The sequence below is a fragment of the Silene latifolia genome, chromosome 9, assembly GCF_048544455.1.
Source record: "Silene latifolia isolate original U9 population chromosome 9, ASM4854445v1, whole genome shotgun sequence".
In the NCBI taxonomy this organism is placed as follows: domain Eukaryota; kingdom Viridiplantae; phylum Streptophyta; class Magnoliopsida; order Caryophyllales; family Caryophyllaceae; genus Silene; species Silene latifolia.
The window spans coordinates 129,327,246-129,341,164 of NC_133534.1; the positions used below are offsets into that span (position 1 = coordinate 129,327,246).

Below are 13,919 nucleotides of genomic sequence, written 5' to 3' on the forward strand. Positions count from 1 at the left end.
GATAAGAAAATTCCATTCCATGAAGAGATACGTTTTGAGACATAATCAAGAAGTGAATCAAAGATCCCCTTCTTTGACTCTTTAAATTCTGCAGGGATTCCCAAATACTTTCCAATACCCTTTGTTGCTTGTACACGAAGTACCCTCATAGTCTCTTGAGCCTTTGCTAGAGTCGTACTTGGACTAAAGAGAATGCCAGATTTGTCCAAATTCAATTTTTGCCCAGATGCATCACAATAATCATCCAAAATCCTTTTTAAGGTAAAAGCCGCTCGCTCGCTATCTTGGAAGAAAAAGACCGAATCATCAGCAAAGAATAAGTGAGTGATTGGTCTCTCCTGTTGACATAACGTGATCCCTTTCAACAGCCCCACCTCCTTTGCATTTTCAACCTGCCCTCCTAGCACCTCCATGCATAGAATGAACAGGAAAGGAGATAAGGGATCTCCCTGTCGCAAACCACAACGCGGTTGAAAGCGGGGTAATGGAGAGCCATTAAGCAAGACTTCATAGGACACCGTGGTAACACAATTCATAATGAGAAGCACCAGTTTTTGTGGAAACCCAAACCGAAGGAGAACCGCCTCCAAAAAATCCCACTTGATTCTGTCATAAGCCTTACTCATATCTGCCTTAAAAGCACACCGTCCATGTTTTCCTTTCTTGTGACTCACAATACGATGAATAGTCTCATGGGCAAGAAGAATGTTATCGCTAATATGACGTCCCGGAATGAAAGCATTTTGAGCATCACTCACCAAATCCCCCATAACTCTTGCCACTCTATTCGTGATACATTTAGACACGATACGCATCAAAACATTACACAGACTGATGGGCCTATAATCCGAAACCCCTTCTGGATTATCAGTCTTCGGAATAAGAGTGATAAAGGTTTATTATTGGCTTTTGCACATTAATTACGGGCTCTCAAATACCAACTTCTAAACATATTCGTAGATCATTAACTCTTTATTCTAGCAATTTTATATTCAAGACGTTTTTACATGGTACTTGTACAATTGTAACAATGACGTCGAAACAAAAGTAATTATATACTTATATATGGTGAAAATTAAATTACCTTCGTGAGTCCATCAAATTATAGGTCTTTAGAATTCGGGCACCCATTATACCATATGCATTAAACATATTGTTAATTTTAAAACGTCAAAACATTAATAAAATCATACAAATTATCTTATGACGAAGTCATTCCTCTTCAACGCTATGATCCCTACAAATGAATAAAGACGAACATCAAAATATAAACAAAAAGACATTGCTACCCATAATAACAAAACAATATGTGCACAAAATAAATAAAAATATGAAAAAAAATGTAGCAATAAAGAATGAAGAAATCTTCCGAATTTGTTTGTTTTAAAACATAATCCACTATATATATACAATACGTATCTAAAGAGTACTCAGTAGTTAACATGGGTTCAAATTGCAATAAAACTAACATACCTCTTGGAAAGAACCTACGGAGTATAAAATTTTGTATTTGTATATATCTCTAAATCTCTACACGACTTTATCAATACTAGGCTTCATTGTGAGATAAAGATAATTAGTAGAATTGAATTTGCATGGGTTGTAGCTTCTTTATACCGTAGACATTATTTAAGATAAAATTACCGTTTATTTAGATAATAATTTATCGTGGTTGCTTATTTAAATAATTTCTCAATTTAAAGATTTTTTTTTATAATATAAGGTAGTTCGAGAAACTTGGACTCTCTCTAATCGCTCGAAAAAAGCTTCCTTTATTAATATAGATAGATAGATAGATATTATCTTATCTTATATCGCTCAGATGTATTGATTGATTGATTCTAATAATAAAATTTTAATTTATACATGTTAGTAACCAACTTCATCTAGAGGGTTTTTTTCACATTATTTTAGTGATAGGTAGTTCTAAAAAGATGGGCTCTCTGTAATCGCTCGAAAAAAACTTTCTTTATTAATATAGATAAAAGATAGATAGATATAGATGTTAGCAGCCTAATATCAAACAACTTTACTACACAAATAAACCAAAGTCAACGAGATTTTTTTTTTTTTTTTTATATAAACGAGGGTGTCCACCGCTAATAACAGTGTATAAGAGCATCCGCAAAGGTGGAAATCGAGCTCCCCATATACACTCTCTTTCCTCATATGGGGCTCCTCATTGTTGCACCAACCTCCCCAACATTTGGGGCTCCACTGTTTTTAGGGAAGGTCCCCAAAAGAAAAGTAAGGCAATTTGTGTTACTTTTGTGGAGGTTCCCAAATTTTTGTGTGTGAATTGGGGAACCTCATTCTTGCATAGATGTAATTATGAAATGAGGAGGGTAAATGGAAAAGTTAGTGGAAAATGAGGTGGACGAATAAGGAAAGGAAAGAGAAAATATGGGGAGTCTCACTTTTGCGAATGCTCTAATATCTTCACTACAGGTGCTTTTATTAAGAAGTAAAATATCTTATTAAAGAGTTTGTTTCATTCTCATGTAGAGTTGGAAGTCAACGAGATTTGTAAACTCATAGTCTCGTACTCTCTTAGACTTTTACGGTATCAGTTGTTAGTTTTCCACTTTTTCCAGAAACGCCAATAAACTTGGATGAGCATGGCGACCATCACACAATCCTCATCTTCACTCCTTCACTTCCTCTCACCACCGCCATCACACTCTCCCACCTCACCTCGCCGCCTTCCCTCCAAACTCTTCGCCTCCTCCGACCTTCTCTCCGCCTCCGCCACTGCCGCAGCTCCTTTAAACCCTGTAATTATCGACAAATCGTCGCTAATTCTTGCCGAAGCGACGTCGGATGAACAATTATTGGCCGCCACTTGTCTTAGAGTTCGTTCTTTCTACGAGTTTAAGCACGATTCCTTCTCCCCTGAGGTGACTACTTTCCCTCTCTTTAATTAATTATTAATGTAATTCGTATAATTGTAATGAATTAATTGTGATTAGTTTCCGTTGTTTCAGTAGTAATTAACCTAATTCCGGTTAATCGGTAATTATTAATGTAATTTCTATTGGGTTATGCTCATTCATGGACATGATTTACTCAATCATGTACACAATTGACCAATTTACCCTTTCATTTTCCCCAAATTTTCAATTTCCACTCTATTCAATTCTCCCTCCCCTAGACCCTGCCACCGCCCTTCCCTGACCCTGTTTGCCGCCGACGAGACCGCCCCTTGGCCCTCGCCTCCCTTGAACAGCCGAACACCACCGCTCCTTCTCTCATCTCCCTGTTCACACACCCAAAACGGATCGACCGACCAGCGCAGGACACCACCGTCGACCGCAGGCCTAACCACCTCCGCCGACCATACGATCTTCCCACCGCCACCACCGACTCCCTCCCCTGCCACCCAAACCACCTCTTCCCAATAAACCCTAATTTCAAAAATCCTAATTTTATCTAACCCTAATTTAATTTATCAAATGATTATTTACATCTACTTATATTAATTTGATACGAAGAATGAAATAATAATCAATGAAAAGTGAGAATCATTACTTGATTATGAGAATTAAGATTAATAATTGGGTAATTTCATGAAAAGTTGATTAATTTTAAGAGATAGAAAAAGAGAGAATTTGTTTTGTGTTCATTGGAATAAGGGTAAGGAGTGGAAAAATTATGGCAAAAAGTCCGTGAAAGAGTAAAACGTGTCCATGAAAGAGCAATGACGTTTCTATTTGACGGATTGCTCCATCTTTGCTTTTAATTATGATGAACAAGTCGTTTAAGAATGATTGTCAACGTAATTCCTGTAAATATGAATATATGATGAATAATTGGTGACTAGTTTCTGTTTTTTCAGTAATTGTCAAGGTAATTCCTGATTAGTTGCACTACTCAATCTTTTCCTTTAATAATGGCGAACAAGTTGTTTAAGAACGACTTGAGCATGATCAAATTATTAGTGTTATTGCATTATTCCATGTTTGCCTGTAAGGCTGTAATTATGATGTACAAAACGTTGTTGGTTGCTCAATAATGTTGAATTTAAGTACTTGTCTATGCGAATGATGAATTGCATTGGTGACAATGCAGTCGATGAACCGTGATGTTTGTTAATTTTTTTGTTTTCTACCGGATTGTTGTAGCTTGATTTAAGTCGGATTTTGAAGAAAGACTTGCTGTTTCCATGTATTTATATACGGAGTAGGATTCTTTGGTGCTGTTTGAGTTGTGGTGGAATGGGATTGTTCTACATTATTTCTTACTCAACTGTTTCCATTATCTATCTATCTATGAAGTATCTATCTATATCTATATCTATATAACTAATATAAAAGTATAATAAAACCACTAGACACGTGACATGCCACAATCACTCTCACATGTTGCTTCCCGCCTAACTACCCTTTGTTTGGGCATCATTTTAGCCCATTTCATCTTACACAACTAAGTGAGCTTGCCCGCAAGGGTGGAGTCTAGTGGTTAAAACTTGGGTGAAATTCCCAGGAGACCCAGGTTCAAGCCTCCTCGAGAGCAAAATCTTGTGGAGCATTCTTGGCCCGAGTCCATGCCTAATAGACTTCGAGTCTGTCACCCTCGGGTGGCTTACCTGGTATACGTGGTATACGTGGTTTGCAGGCTATCACGTATACCCGAGGGTTTACCCAGTGCGCACCGAAGGTAGCGGCTGCGGGTTCCCTCGTCACCAAAAAAATAAAAAATAAAAAAACTAAATGAGCTTCAGCCCATTTCCTTTTCCTTTATCAATCCAGTCAACTATGGAAATGATTCTTTGGATATTCTTTAATAATCAATCAATATAAAATACACTACAAAAAACGGCAACTAATCTTTGAATTTCTTTTTCCTTCCAATCCAGTCAACTATGGAAAGTAATCTTTAGATAAGCTTTAATAATCAATCAATTAAATACGAGTTAAGGGCAAGACAAGGACTTAAACTATTCATTTTTTTCCAAATAAGGACCTAAACTATTAAATTTTCCAGTTAAGGGACTCTCCCTTTTTCCATCCACATTTCCGTTAAAATCTATTATAAAATGTAATATTATCACTACAATGTGGCGAGGAAGGACATCCTTTATCCCCCTTGTGAGATATGAGTAAATGACCATTAATCATCATCATCATCATCATCATCATCATCCACACAAGCCCATTACACGCAAAATGAACATTATTTTGCTGACATTGCGCTGCAAAGCCCCGAACACTCCCATTTCATTTTATTTCTTGTATAGAAGTATTGGGTGCTTACCTTACACTTCATGAACTGAACTCTTGGCTACTGTTATAGTGGTATCCATCCTTTTGCGATTTCGGCCCTTCCACTCTTTTCAATCTTTTTTGTAATTACAGCCCTAACCATAAAATTAGCCTTCCTAATTCAAACTATACCTCAAAGTCAATTTGCATACTAGTATACTACCATCTCATTTGGTACGGTGAAGTTCATTGACAAATACAAAATCTAACAGTACAACATCTTGAAAGTTAAAGGCCATTGACAATATACCAAACCCACTCCTTTACTTACCCGAGCAACATAACAAATTTACCTGACGATGACGTCGGGTCCCCGGTGATAGATCTTCGATGTTGTGGATGGCGCTTATGCAATTATTTTGGCTGATAGATGCTTTGAGGAATTCAAGGGTGTGAACTGTGAAGGGAGGGCAGTATAATTATCTTTTTCTGAAAAAATTGGGAATGATTTAATATCAAATTCATTTTTTAATGGAATTAATTTAATGGAAGAGAAGAAATTGATAAGAATATGGTTGATGTTATGAAAGAGGAGAAAAGAAAAATTATTAACGGAGAATTAACGGAGTGAGGATATAAGTCCTTAATGGAAAAGTTTGATTGTATATGACTTTCACTTTATTACCAATATATATTAACTTTATTCTAGTGATCTATCTATAAAACAGCCCGTGAAGTTCACGGGTTTTAAACTAGTTATTCATAAAATAGACTACTGAATAGATAACAACAAACAACAATATTAAAAAAAAGTTGTCTCATATATTTTAGGGTAAATTGATAACTTATACCTAGTATAACACACTTTTTCAGATTTTATACCTAGGATAATTTTTGTTCAAAACTTATACCAAAAATCTCTATTTATTTCATACTTAATACCAAATATCTAAAATTGACCAATATACCCTCATAATTAAGGTATCAGCACCCATTCCCACCCATATTGGTCCCATACCCACCAGAAAATCCTCAAATCCACCATTAACGACCTCGTCCCCCAATAACACTTCCACTGGAGCCGACATCACCGTATTGCCACCACCCTATCTCACCCTCCATCATCATTATCATCAAACACCACTACTTTCATCCCTCTAATGATCTCATCACGATTCCACCACCACTAAAGCCAACAACATCTTCCATTACCTTAACACCATCATTCACAATCACCGCATCCATCGACCACAAATAGTATCGACCACCTCACCTACACCACACCTTATAAAACCAAAAAAATAATTTAAAATATAAAATTTAGCCTGAGGAAATTTACGAAGAGAAAAGTTAACTTGCAATGGTTACCAAATTTGCAAATCTCAATTTCATATAAAACGAACAAACCTCTACACTCGGTCTTATCCGAAACGCAGTCTAATCGGTTTCGAATGAGAATTTGATTGTGGTTGAGGTGAATTAGGGATTGGAGTAGAATTTGTGTTTGCCGAAGTGCAGAGAGAGAAAAGCGAGATCGTCTTTGATGGAATTAAGGGAATTTGACCGTAGTAGAGGTGAATTAGGGATTGGAGTGTTGGTCATTGTTGATGGTGGGGGTAGATGTCGAACAGTGGTGGTATGCATTGTTTGGGTGAATGTTAGTGCGGATAACATTGGAGGGTGGTAGGTTCGCGGCCGAATGTTGTGAGTTAAGTCGTGTGGTGGGGCGACATTTTAGAGGCGGCAATTTAGTGGTTATGGAGACGACAACACTCGTTGGGAAGAGGTGGCTTGCGGTGGATGTGGGGTTATTTTGGTGAAGAAAGGGAGTGATGGGATTAATGAGGGTGAGAATGGGTGATAATGTTTAATTTGTAAGGACAAAATCGTCAATTCATGTCTTTTTCGAGTTTTGGTATTAAGTTTGGAAGAAAATACAATTTTAGGTATAAGTTTTGAAAAAACATTATCTTAGGTATAAGTTTTGAAAAGTGAGGTTATAATAGGTATAAGTTATCAATTTACCTTATATTTTATGACTATGCTCTTCAATATTCAAAGAAGGAAATACAAACAAATCATTCAGAATTATACGCTACATCCTCATGTGATAACAACGAATATTTGTTTCTTTAATTTATCCTGAAATACACTGCAGAATGGCAATCGATTATATTTTCACCATTGATTGATATATATTACAAAGCACTCATAAATAAGACTACCATTTACACATCACAATTATTAGGAAAAAAAAAATACTCGAGTAAAAAAATAATGTCTGAAGCACGATATGATTAAAGAGATAACACAAACCAAAGAACCATGGCGTAAGAAAGGACGTATTATTTACTCGTGGGAACAAGCTTGTGGGAAAGGGAGTGTAGCAAGTAATCTCGATTTCATTATCATTGACTCGGACTTATAATTACCGACTATATATGTATATATTAGTTCAGAGTTACCTAATCAAATAAATCACTAACTATTAATATTTATTAATATGTGTATATATATTCAGAGTACCAAAATTCAAGCTACCATAGCCAAAAGATTATTCTTCAAACATAAGTCTTTGGTGAAAGAGGGTGACCTTCACCATTAAGTTCGCCAATAATATCTGTGTCCACTGTCCACATATCTATGGTTAGATTATGAGTGGTCAAATTTTCTGATATATTATATAATTTTATGAAGAATAAACATGCCAACTAAGTATCTTGCATCCAGATTATTGTGTAATATATCATTGAATTATGCAAATTCCTTGGGACAATCAGGAATAAAAACTATTTTATATGGATGTTTGGTTATTCAATACTCTCCAATGTGTTTTGGCCGACACTGAAATTGGTTATGACACGAAGGTCACCCTCTTTCGCCAAAGACTTATATTAGAAGAATAATCTTTTGGTTATGGTAGCTTGAATTTTGGTACCCTATGAATTTATACATATTAATAGTTAGTGAGTTAACTGATTAGGAACTGATATATACATATTAATAGTCGATAAGTAATTATAACTTGCATTATCTCTGAGTCAATGATAATGAAATCGAGATTAATGGCTATACTACCATTTCCCCAAGCTTGCTCCCATGAGTAAATAATGCGTCCTTTGATAAGCCATGATTCTTTGGCTGGTGTTATGATCATATCGTGATTTGTGCTTCCAGCCATTAATTTTTTGCTTGAGTCATTTTTTTTCCCTAGATGATTGTAAAAATGTAGTGTGTAGATGGTAGTCTTATTATGAGTGCTTTGTAATATATCTCAATCGGTGGTAAAAATATATGTGGAATAGTATCCTGAAACAATGTCATCAGGCATCTGTCTATTATAGACATTAGGAATTCAGGCAAAAGTTACATTATATGGCTGTTTGCTGCGAGGCTAGTTCAACGACTGGCCATACTTGGTGTCAGCATTTTGTATTTGTTCCCTTGATGTTGCTATTTTTTTTTGTTTGTTTGTTGAGTTCTCTATGATCACAAGTGGTGCTTTGGTGGAGCCTCATTTTAAAGGTTTAATAGATTGAGTAGCAGGAAACAGGGAAGAGTTAACTAAATGCGTTGGAAGTGGAATTGAATGATGATTAGTTAAGGTTGTAAAGCTTGCTATATGATTCTGTTTAGAATGTAACAGTTAGGATTAATCGAATTTTACTTTACACTGCTTGGGGACTATTGAATGACGCACACATATTGAGTAAATTTTTGCACGGGATTCCTGTGAGAATGTAGAATCAAAAGCATCGTGTTTTCATCAATTGTCATCTAGATTTTTGTATATTCATGTGCCCTTTGCTGGAATGAACATGTGCTATGCTCGTTGCCATACCAGTGATGAACTTAGTGAAGCTAAAAACAATTCTGTTGGCTAGAAGGCAAATATTATGAGTGCGGTTTGGAGCTAAAATAGCGTAAGAGATGATTGTTTGAATGTGAGGGGTGGCTGATTTTTTTCATTGATATTCTGTCAGTAATCTGTTAAAATGCCTCTGTTTTGCTAATATTATATTTCTTTTGTCAAGTTCTGTAGGATTATAAGAAGTATCTGGTGGAGCGTGAGTTTAAAGGGCTGAAAGAACGTGTTGCAGGGGATAGGGAAGGATTCAGAAAGGTTTCATGCATAAATGCTTCCCTTCCTTTGTCTCATGTATCATCCTTGTCAGAAGATCTTTGCGCCACATGTAAGGTAAGGATCTGCATCTGGTCTTGCTTGTAAACATCTCATCGTGACTGATTATTCTCATTGCACAGACTTTTTTAAGTTGGTATCATGTCGGAAGTGAAGCATGCCTACAATGCAATTTGCTTACTGCAGCTCAGTTCCCTTTTTTGTGAAGGCATGTACTCTTTCCGTCTCAGTCATTTGTTTACCTTTTATATTCGTTGTGAGAAGTATTTTAATCAAAAGTGACAAATGATTGGGACGGAGGGAGTAACTCATTATAACCAATTCCAACATTTTCTGTGAAGACATTATGCTTTTTACATATACAAGATTGATGGAAACTTTACACTGGCTTCATAAAAAACTATGTCTATCACTTGAAAACATCTTTAAATTCACTGCCATTGACATTGAAGATGTCTTCTGAGCCTAGTAAAAGCCAAGGCACGTATCAAGCAAAAGAAGCGAGGTGCATGGTACTAATGGTATTTTGTTATTAGAATGTCAGAATGTCACATTCGTGTTTCGCCTGTGAAGAAGTCACGCTTGAGGTTCAATAGGTGTAGTTGTATGCTCTTGAAAGGATGATGATTTCGTGTGTAGAACTTCTCATGAAGGTGTCACCTGTCACCATTGTACTTGATGGAAAAGTATGAGACATATGTGAACGAGACACTGCTTCTTCTACTTAACTCAGCTGGATGACGTACTTAGTTTTCAAATATTTTGGTCAAGTAGTTTATAGTTGAAATAAATCAGAAGCTCTTACTTCTGCTAATCTATACATTTCCCAAAAGACCAAAGACATGTTTGGATCATTATCACTTATTCCTCCACCTAAGAAAAGGAGATTGACCATTTGAAGTTCACTGGGGTCTATCGGTGTTGGTGTGTTGACATACTGATGGAGAGTACCTGTTTCCATCAGTCAATTTCACAAGAGGCCATGTACCAACTCTCTGAGGCCCTAGAAGTGTGCTACGTACTTGCAAAATCTTGTGATTCCTGGAGCTTGGGCTGTTTTTTTTTTTTTTTTTTTTTTTTTTTCATGGGTGTACTTAATCTGATGGTTAAGTCACATTACAATATCTTCTTTTTGAGTCTTACGGCCATAATGCTCCCTGCAATTGGTTTGATTCTTCCTTGTACAGTCTGAGGTAATAAGCCTGGTTGTCTTTTGTCCATCAGTGAGAGGCTCGTTGGATGTTGTTTCAAATTTAATAGACTTCATACTACTATGTTGGCGGCTCTGGTAGTTGATTTGTTATATATAGTGAGAATGCTGCTATCTAGTCTTGCTAAGATGGGAATCTGGAAAGTTCTGGGGAAGTACAGAAGATGTTTGGCCTTTTTTTTCTCTGGTAGGAGACCGTCCTAAAGTTTAACAGTCAGTCTGGGATTCCTTCCTTTTTTTTTTGCGGGTACATCTAGACCTCTCTTTGATGCTATTGATAGTGGAATTGTTACTCGGTCGTTCTTGGTAAACATTGAAAAGCTATCAAACACCAATCATTCAAAATGTGTGATAAAGACTGTTCGGTTGTTGTTAGATTAAGGTGGGATCTTCTTTTCGCTTATACCGACAACACTTTGAGTATGACTCACTTGTCTGAGGAATCTGTCATAGAGATATTAACAGTTTCTGGTTGGGCAAAGTCTGAATGTTTTAACATTGCAGTATAAAGTGTAATTTTGCGAGAGAATTGCATTGCAAATAAATGTACCATCAGCATTTGAACCATTGTCATCTATCTACAGTTGTGGAAGACTTGTAAATTATTTAAAGATTTTACTGTGTGCGTTTTTCAACTCTTCAATGATGAAAAGGTTAACAGCAAACTCAGTGAAGAATGTCTGCCTTTGCTTGCTTAATTTCTTCACCTTAACAAAGGAAGCCTTAACTTTTCTCATGGGTCGGACAATGGGAGGGTTTGTATTCTGTTGATTTCCAGCTAGCCATGAGAATCTTTATAACATTGATAATTTTGACAATATACTTTCTTCAATCCAATCCAATCTTTCCGTTTGACTTTGCATGGTCTCCAAGTTCATACTTTTTTTTGAATGCTCCAAGTTCATACTTTGACCATTTGTTTTTCACTTATGTATTACGTTTTTTTTCCGTTGTACAAATTTTTGAATGGTTTTTGATTAAAAAAATTTGTAAACGTGATGGTGCCATAATTTATTTTCTCATATGTTTTTAGTTCATCTAGGACGAAAGTTTTGAAGTTTTTGATACAAAAAGTGGGAAGGGAAGATTGGATTGTATTGGAGGGGAACATTGTAGTCAGGCTCATTCTTTTATTAATATGCATTTGTATGAACTCTTCTATACTTCTATCTACTGCAACTGCATCTGCTGCATCATGTCATTTGTAGTTATTTAAAGTGGGGAATCTATTATCTTAATTGTTTTCATGGTGCGGAACATGTGAGATTGGGTACTCTTGATTTTTTTGTACGAATCATTGAACTTTCTTCATTCTTCGACATGTAGTTTCCTCATAATGGAGAGCAGCAAGTTGTTGTCGGAACGCTTGACCTAAATCAGTGTGTCAAGCTTCCTGATGAGATGGCAGGGATGAAACCGCAGGTAACTTTGCTTTCTAGCTGCCTTCATTTCATTTGTGAGACACTCAGTGCTCAATATGAAACACTAACTTCTGGTTGGTTCTGGTTTGCATTTGTATCATATAATTTGTTTATTTACTACTTTTTGTGATGATTATTATTTTCGTTTTATCCTTCATTTATGGTGTTTTTCTTTTCTTAGTTTAATCTTGTTAATTCTACTTGCTTGTCTACTTCATTCGAATTCAAAAGGCAGTAAGGGGGTTTTGATTCAGAATGTCGTGCTTGTTTTGTTTTCTCCTATTTTTGTTAGATAAGCTTTTTTTGTTAGAACACGCTTGAAATTGTCATACGACATGATGCTTAACCTGTAACATGCCTTCTTCTAGAGGGAAAAGAAACAAATACGGAGTAGTTATAAGCTGCATTTCTTTAGAGGTCGTGGGTAACGATTTTCATGTAGCTGGTGAATCTGTTCTGTCTTAATTTGCTCAGGTTTTAAATCTTGATTCCAATATCATGTACATCTGGTGTGAATTCCTGTGTTTAAATTTCTTTTTTACTGCGCGAGTTTATAGATATGCTGGAAGCATCTACTTGAATTTCATGCCGTTCTACATTTTATTGTCAATGCATGATATTTTTTTTTTCTCGTCCGCAAAATGTTCAAATGCTTGCTTTTCACTGATTTTGTATCTAGTGCTGAAGGAGTCTTTTACTGTTGTTTTGGTTCACAAATGAGGATACTACTTTTCCCCTTTGCAGGGCATTGGAACTGATTTTGCGAGAGCTTACTTGAGTAATGTCTGTGTTGCAAAAGAATTGCACAAAAACGGTCTCGGTTTTGCACTCATCTCAAAAGCAAAGTCTATTGCTGATCAATGGGGTATTGTCACTGTATATGATGAACAACTTCATATTGAACCGTCCTTTATCCTAAGGCCTAACGAAGAAAAAAACAATAGCCTAACTTGTAAACACGGAAATTATTTAATATTTAAAATGTAATATTTTGGGACCATAATATTTTATAATGATGACAGACATAAATTAAGTTGAGAATTACTTCGATTATGTCTGTCATCTTTATTAATATCATGTCAAAATGAAGTAATTTGATGCCTGAGCTTGTTCCTGTCAGGGATATCTGATTTGTACATCCATGTTGCTATTGACAATGAACCGGCAAAGAAGCTATATTACAAGAGTGGTTTTGTGTATGAAAATGCTGAAGCAGCATGGGAAGCCAGGTTTCTGAACAGGCCCAGAAGGCTCCTCCTTTGGTTAGGTTTGCCGCATCGTTACAACTTGTAGATGGTGAAACCAGGTTACTCTCTGTTTTCTGTGACTAATACGTCTTCATCATTGTATATTTGTGTTTTTTTTCTTTTTTTGCATATATTTGTATATGATCTTTTTTTTGTTTTTCAATTTTTCATTATTGGAAGGTTTACCCCTCCGACAGCTTAAATTTGTGTTTTGAAAAAAAACTTAATGTTTTTTATATTTTTTTTTTTTGAGAAAAAAGTCACCACTTGGTCAATGGAAAATCTCAATCGCTGATCTCTTCACATCCAAACGGTCCTCTAGAGTCTGGCAGCCTCAACAAATGTATTTATATTCATAATTCAAAATTCTTTCACATTATAAGGGTTTTTTTTTTTTTCCCATTTGTGTCCTTGTGTTTTTGCGTTTTCTCATTTGTACCTTGCTTTCTTTTATCCCCATCTATATCCCTGTGCTTTCCCCACTTATTCCCAAACGTTGCAATATTTTTCCGTCACTTAATCCATTAATCACTTCCCTCCATGAATCCATGATCATCCCATAAACCAACCAAAGTTTACCTTTTGTCAACCTCCATGTCTTACAATTCAGCATGGCACGACATCTCAGAAAGTCAGAAACCACAAAAAATGAAAAGGGAAGAAAGAGTTGGAAGGGAGAATTATTTAACATGTCCCATT

At 36.0% G+C, this 13,919-nt stretch overlaps 1 protein-coding gene across 1 annotated transcript; it reads left to right on the forward strand.

Annotated features, from left to right (window-relative positions):
- The first annotated feature begins 2,545 nt into the window (after nucleotides 1-2,545).
- LOC141600066 (GCN5-related N-acetyltransferase 7, chloroplastic) lies at nucleotides 2,546-13,423 on the forward strand. Its single transcript, XM_074420238.1, has 5 exons — nucleotides 2,546-2,897; nucleotides 9,244-9,399; nucleotides 11,879-11,974; nucleotides 12,718-12,838; nucleotides 13,094-13,423. Exons 1-5 carry the CDS (start codon nucleotides 2,613-2,615, stop codon nucleotides 13,264-13,266), a joined length of 831 nt encoding a protein of 276 aa, XP_074276339.1. The 5' UTR covers nucleotides 2,546-2,612; the 3' UTR covers nucleotides 13,267-13,423.
- The last annotated feature ends 496 nt before the right edge of the window (nucleotides 13,424-13,919 follow it).

What these genes read in the sequence shown, in the direction of transcription:
- LOC141600066 (XM_074420238.1), top strand. Translation starts at nt 2,613, where the DNA reads ATGAGCATGGCGACCATCACACAATCCTCATCTTCACTCCTTCACTTC. An exon ending in ACGATTCCTTCTCCCCTGAG is followed by an intron (nt 2,898 to 9,243) that starts GTGACTACTTTC and finishes CAAGTTCTGTAG; the next exon opens with GATTATAAGAAGTATCTGGT. An exon ending in TGGCAGGGATGAAACCGCAG is followed by an intron (nt 11,975 to 12,717) that starts GTAACTTTGCTT and finishes TCCCCTTTGCAG; the next exon opens with GGCATTGGAACTGATTTTGC.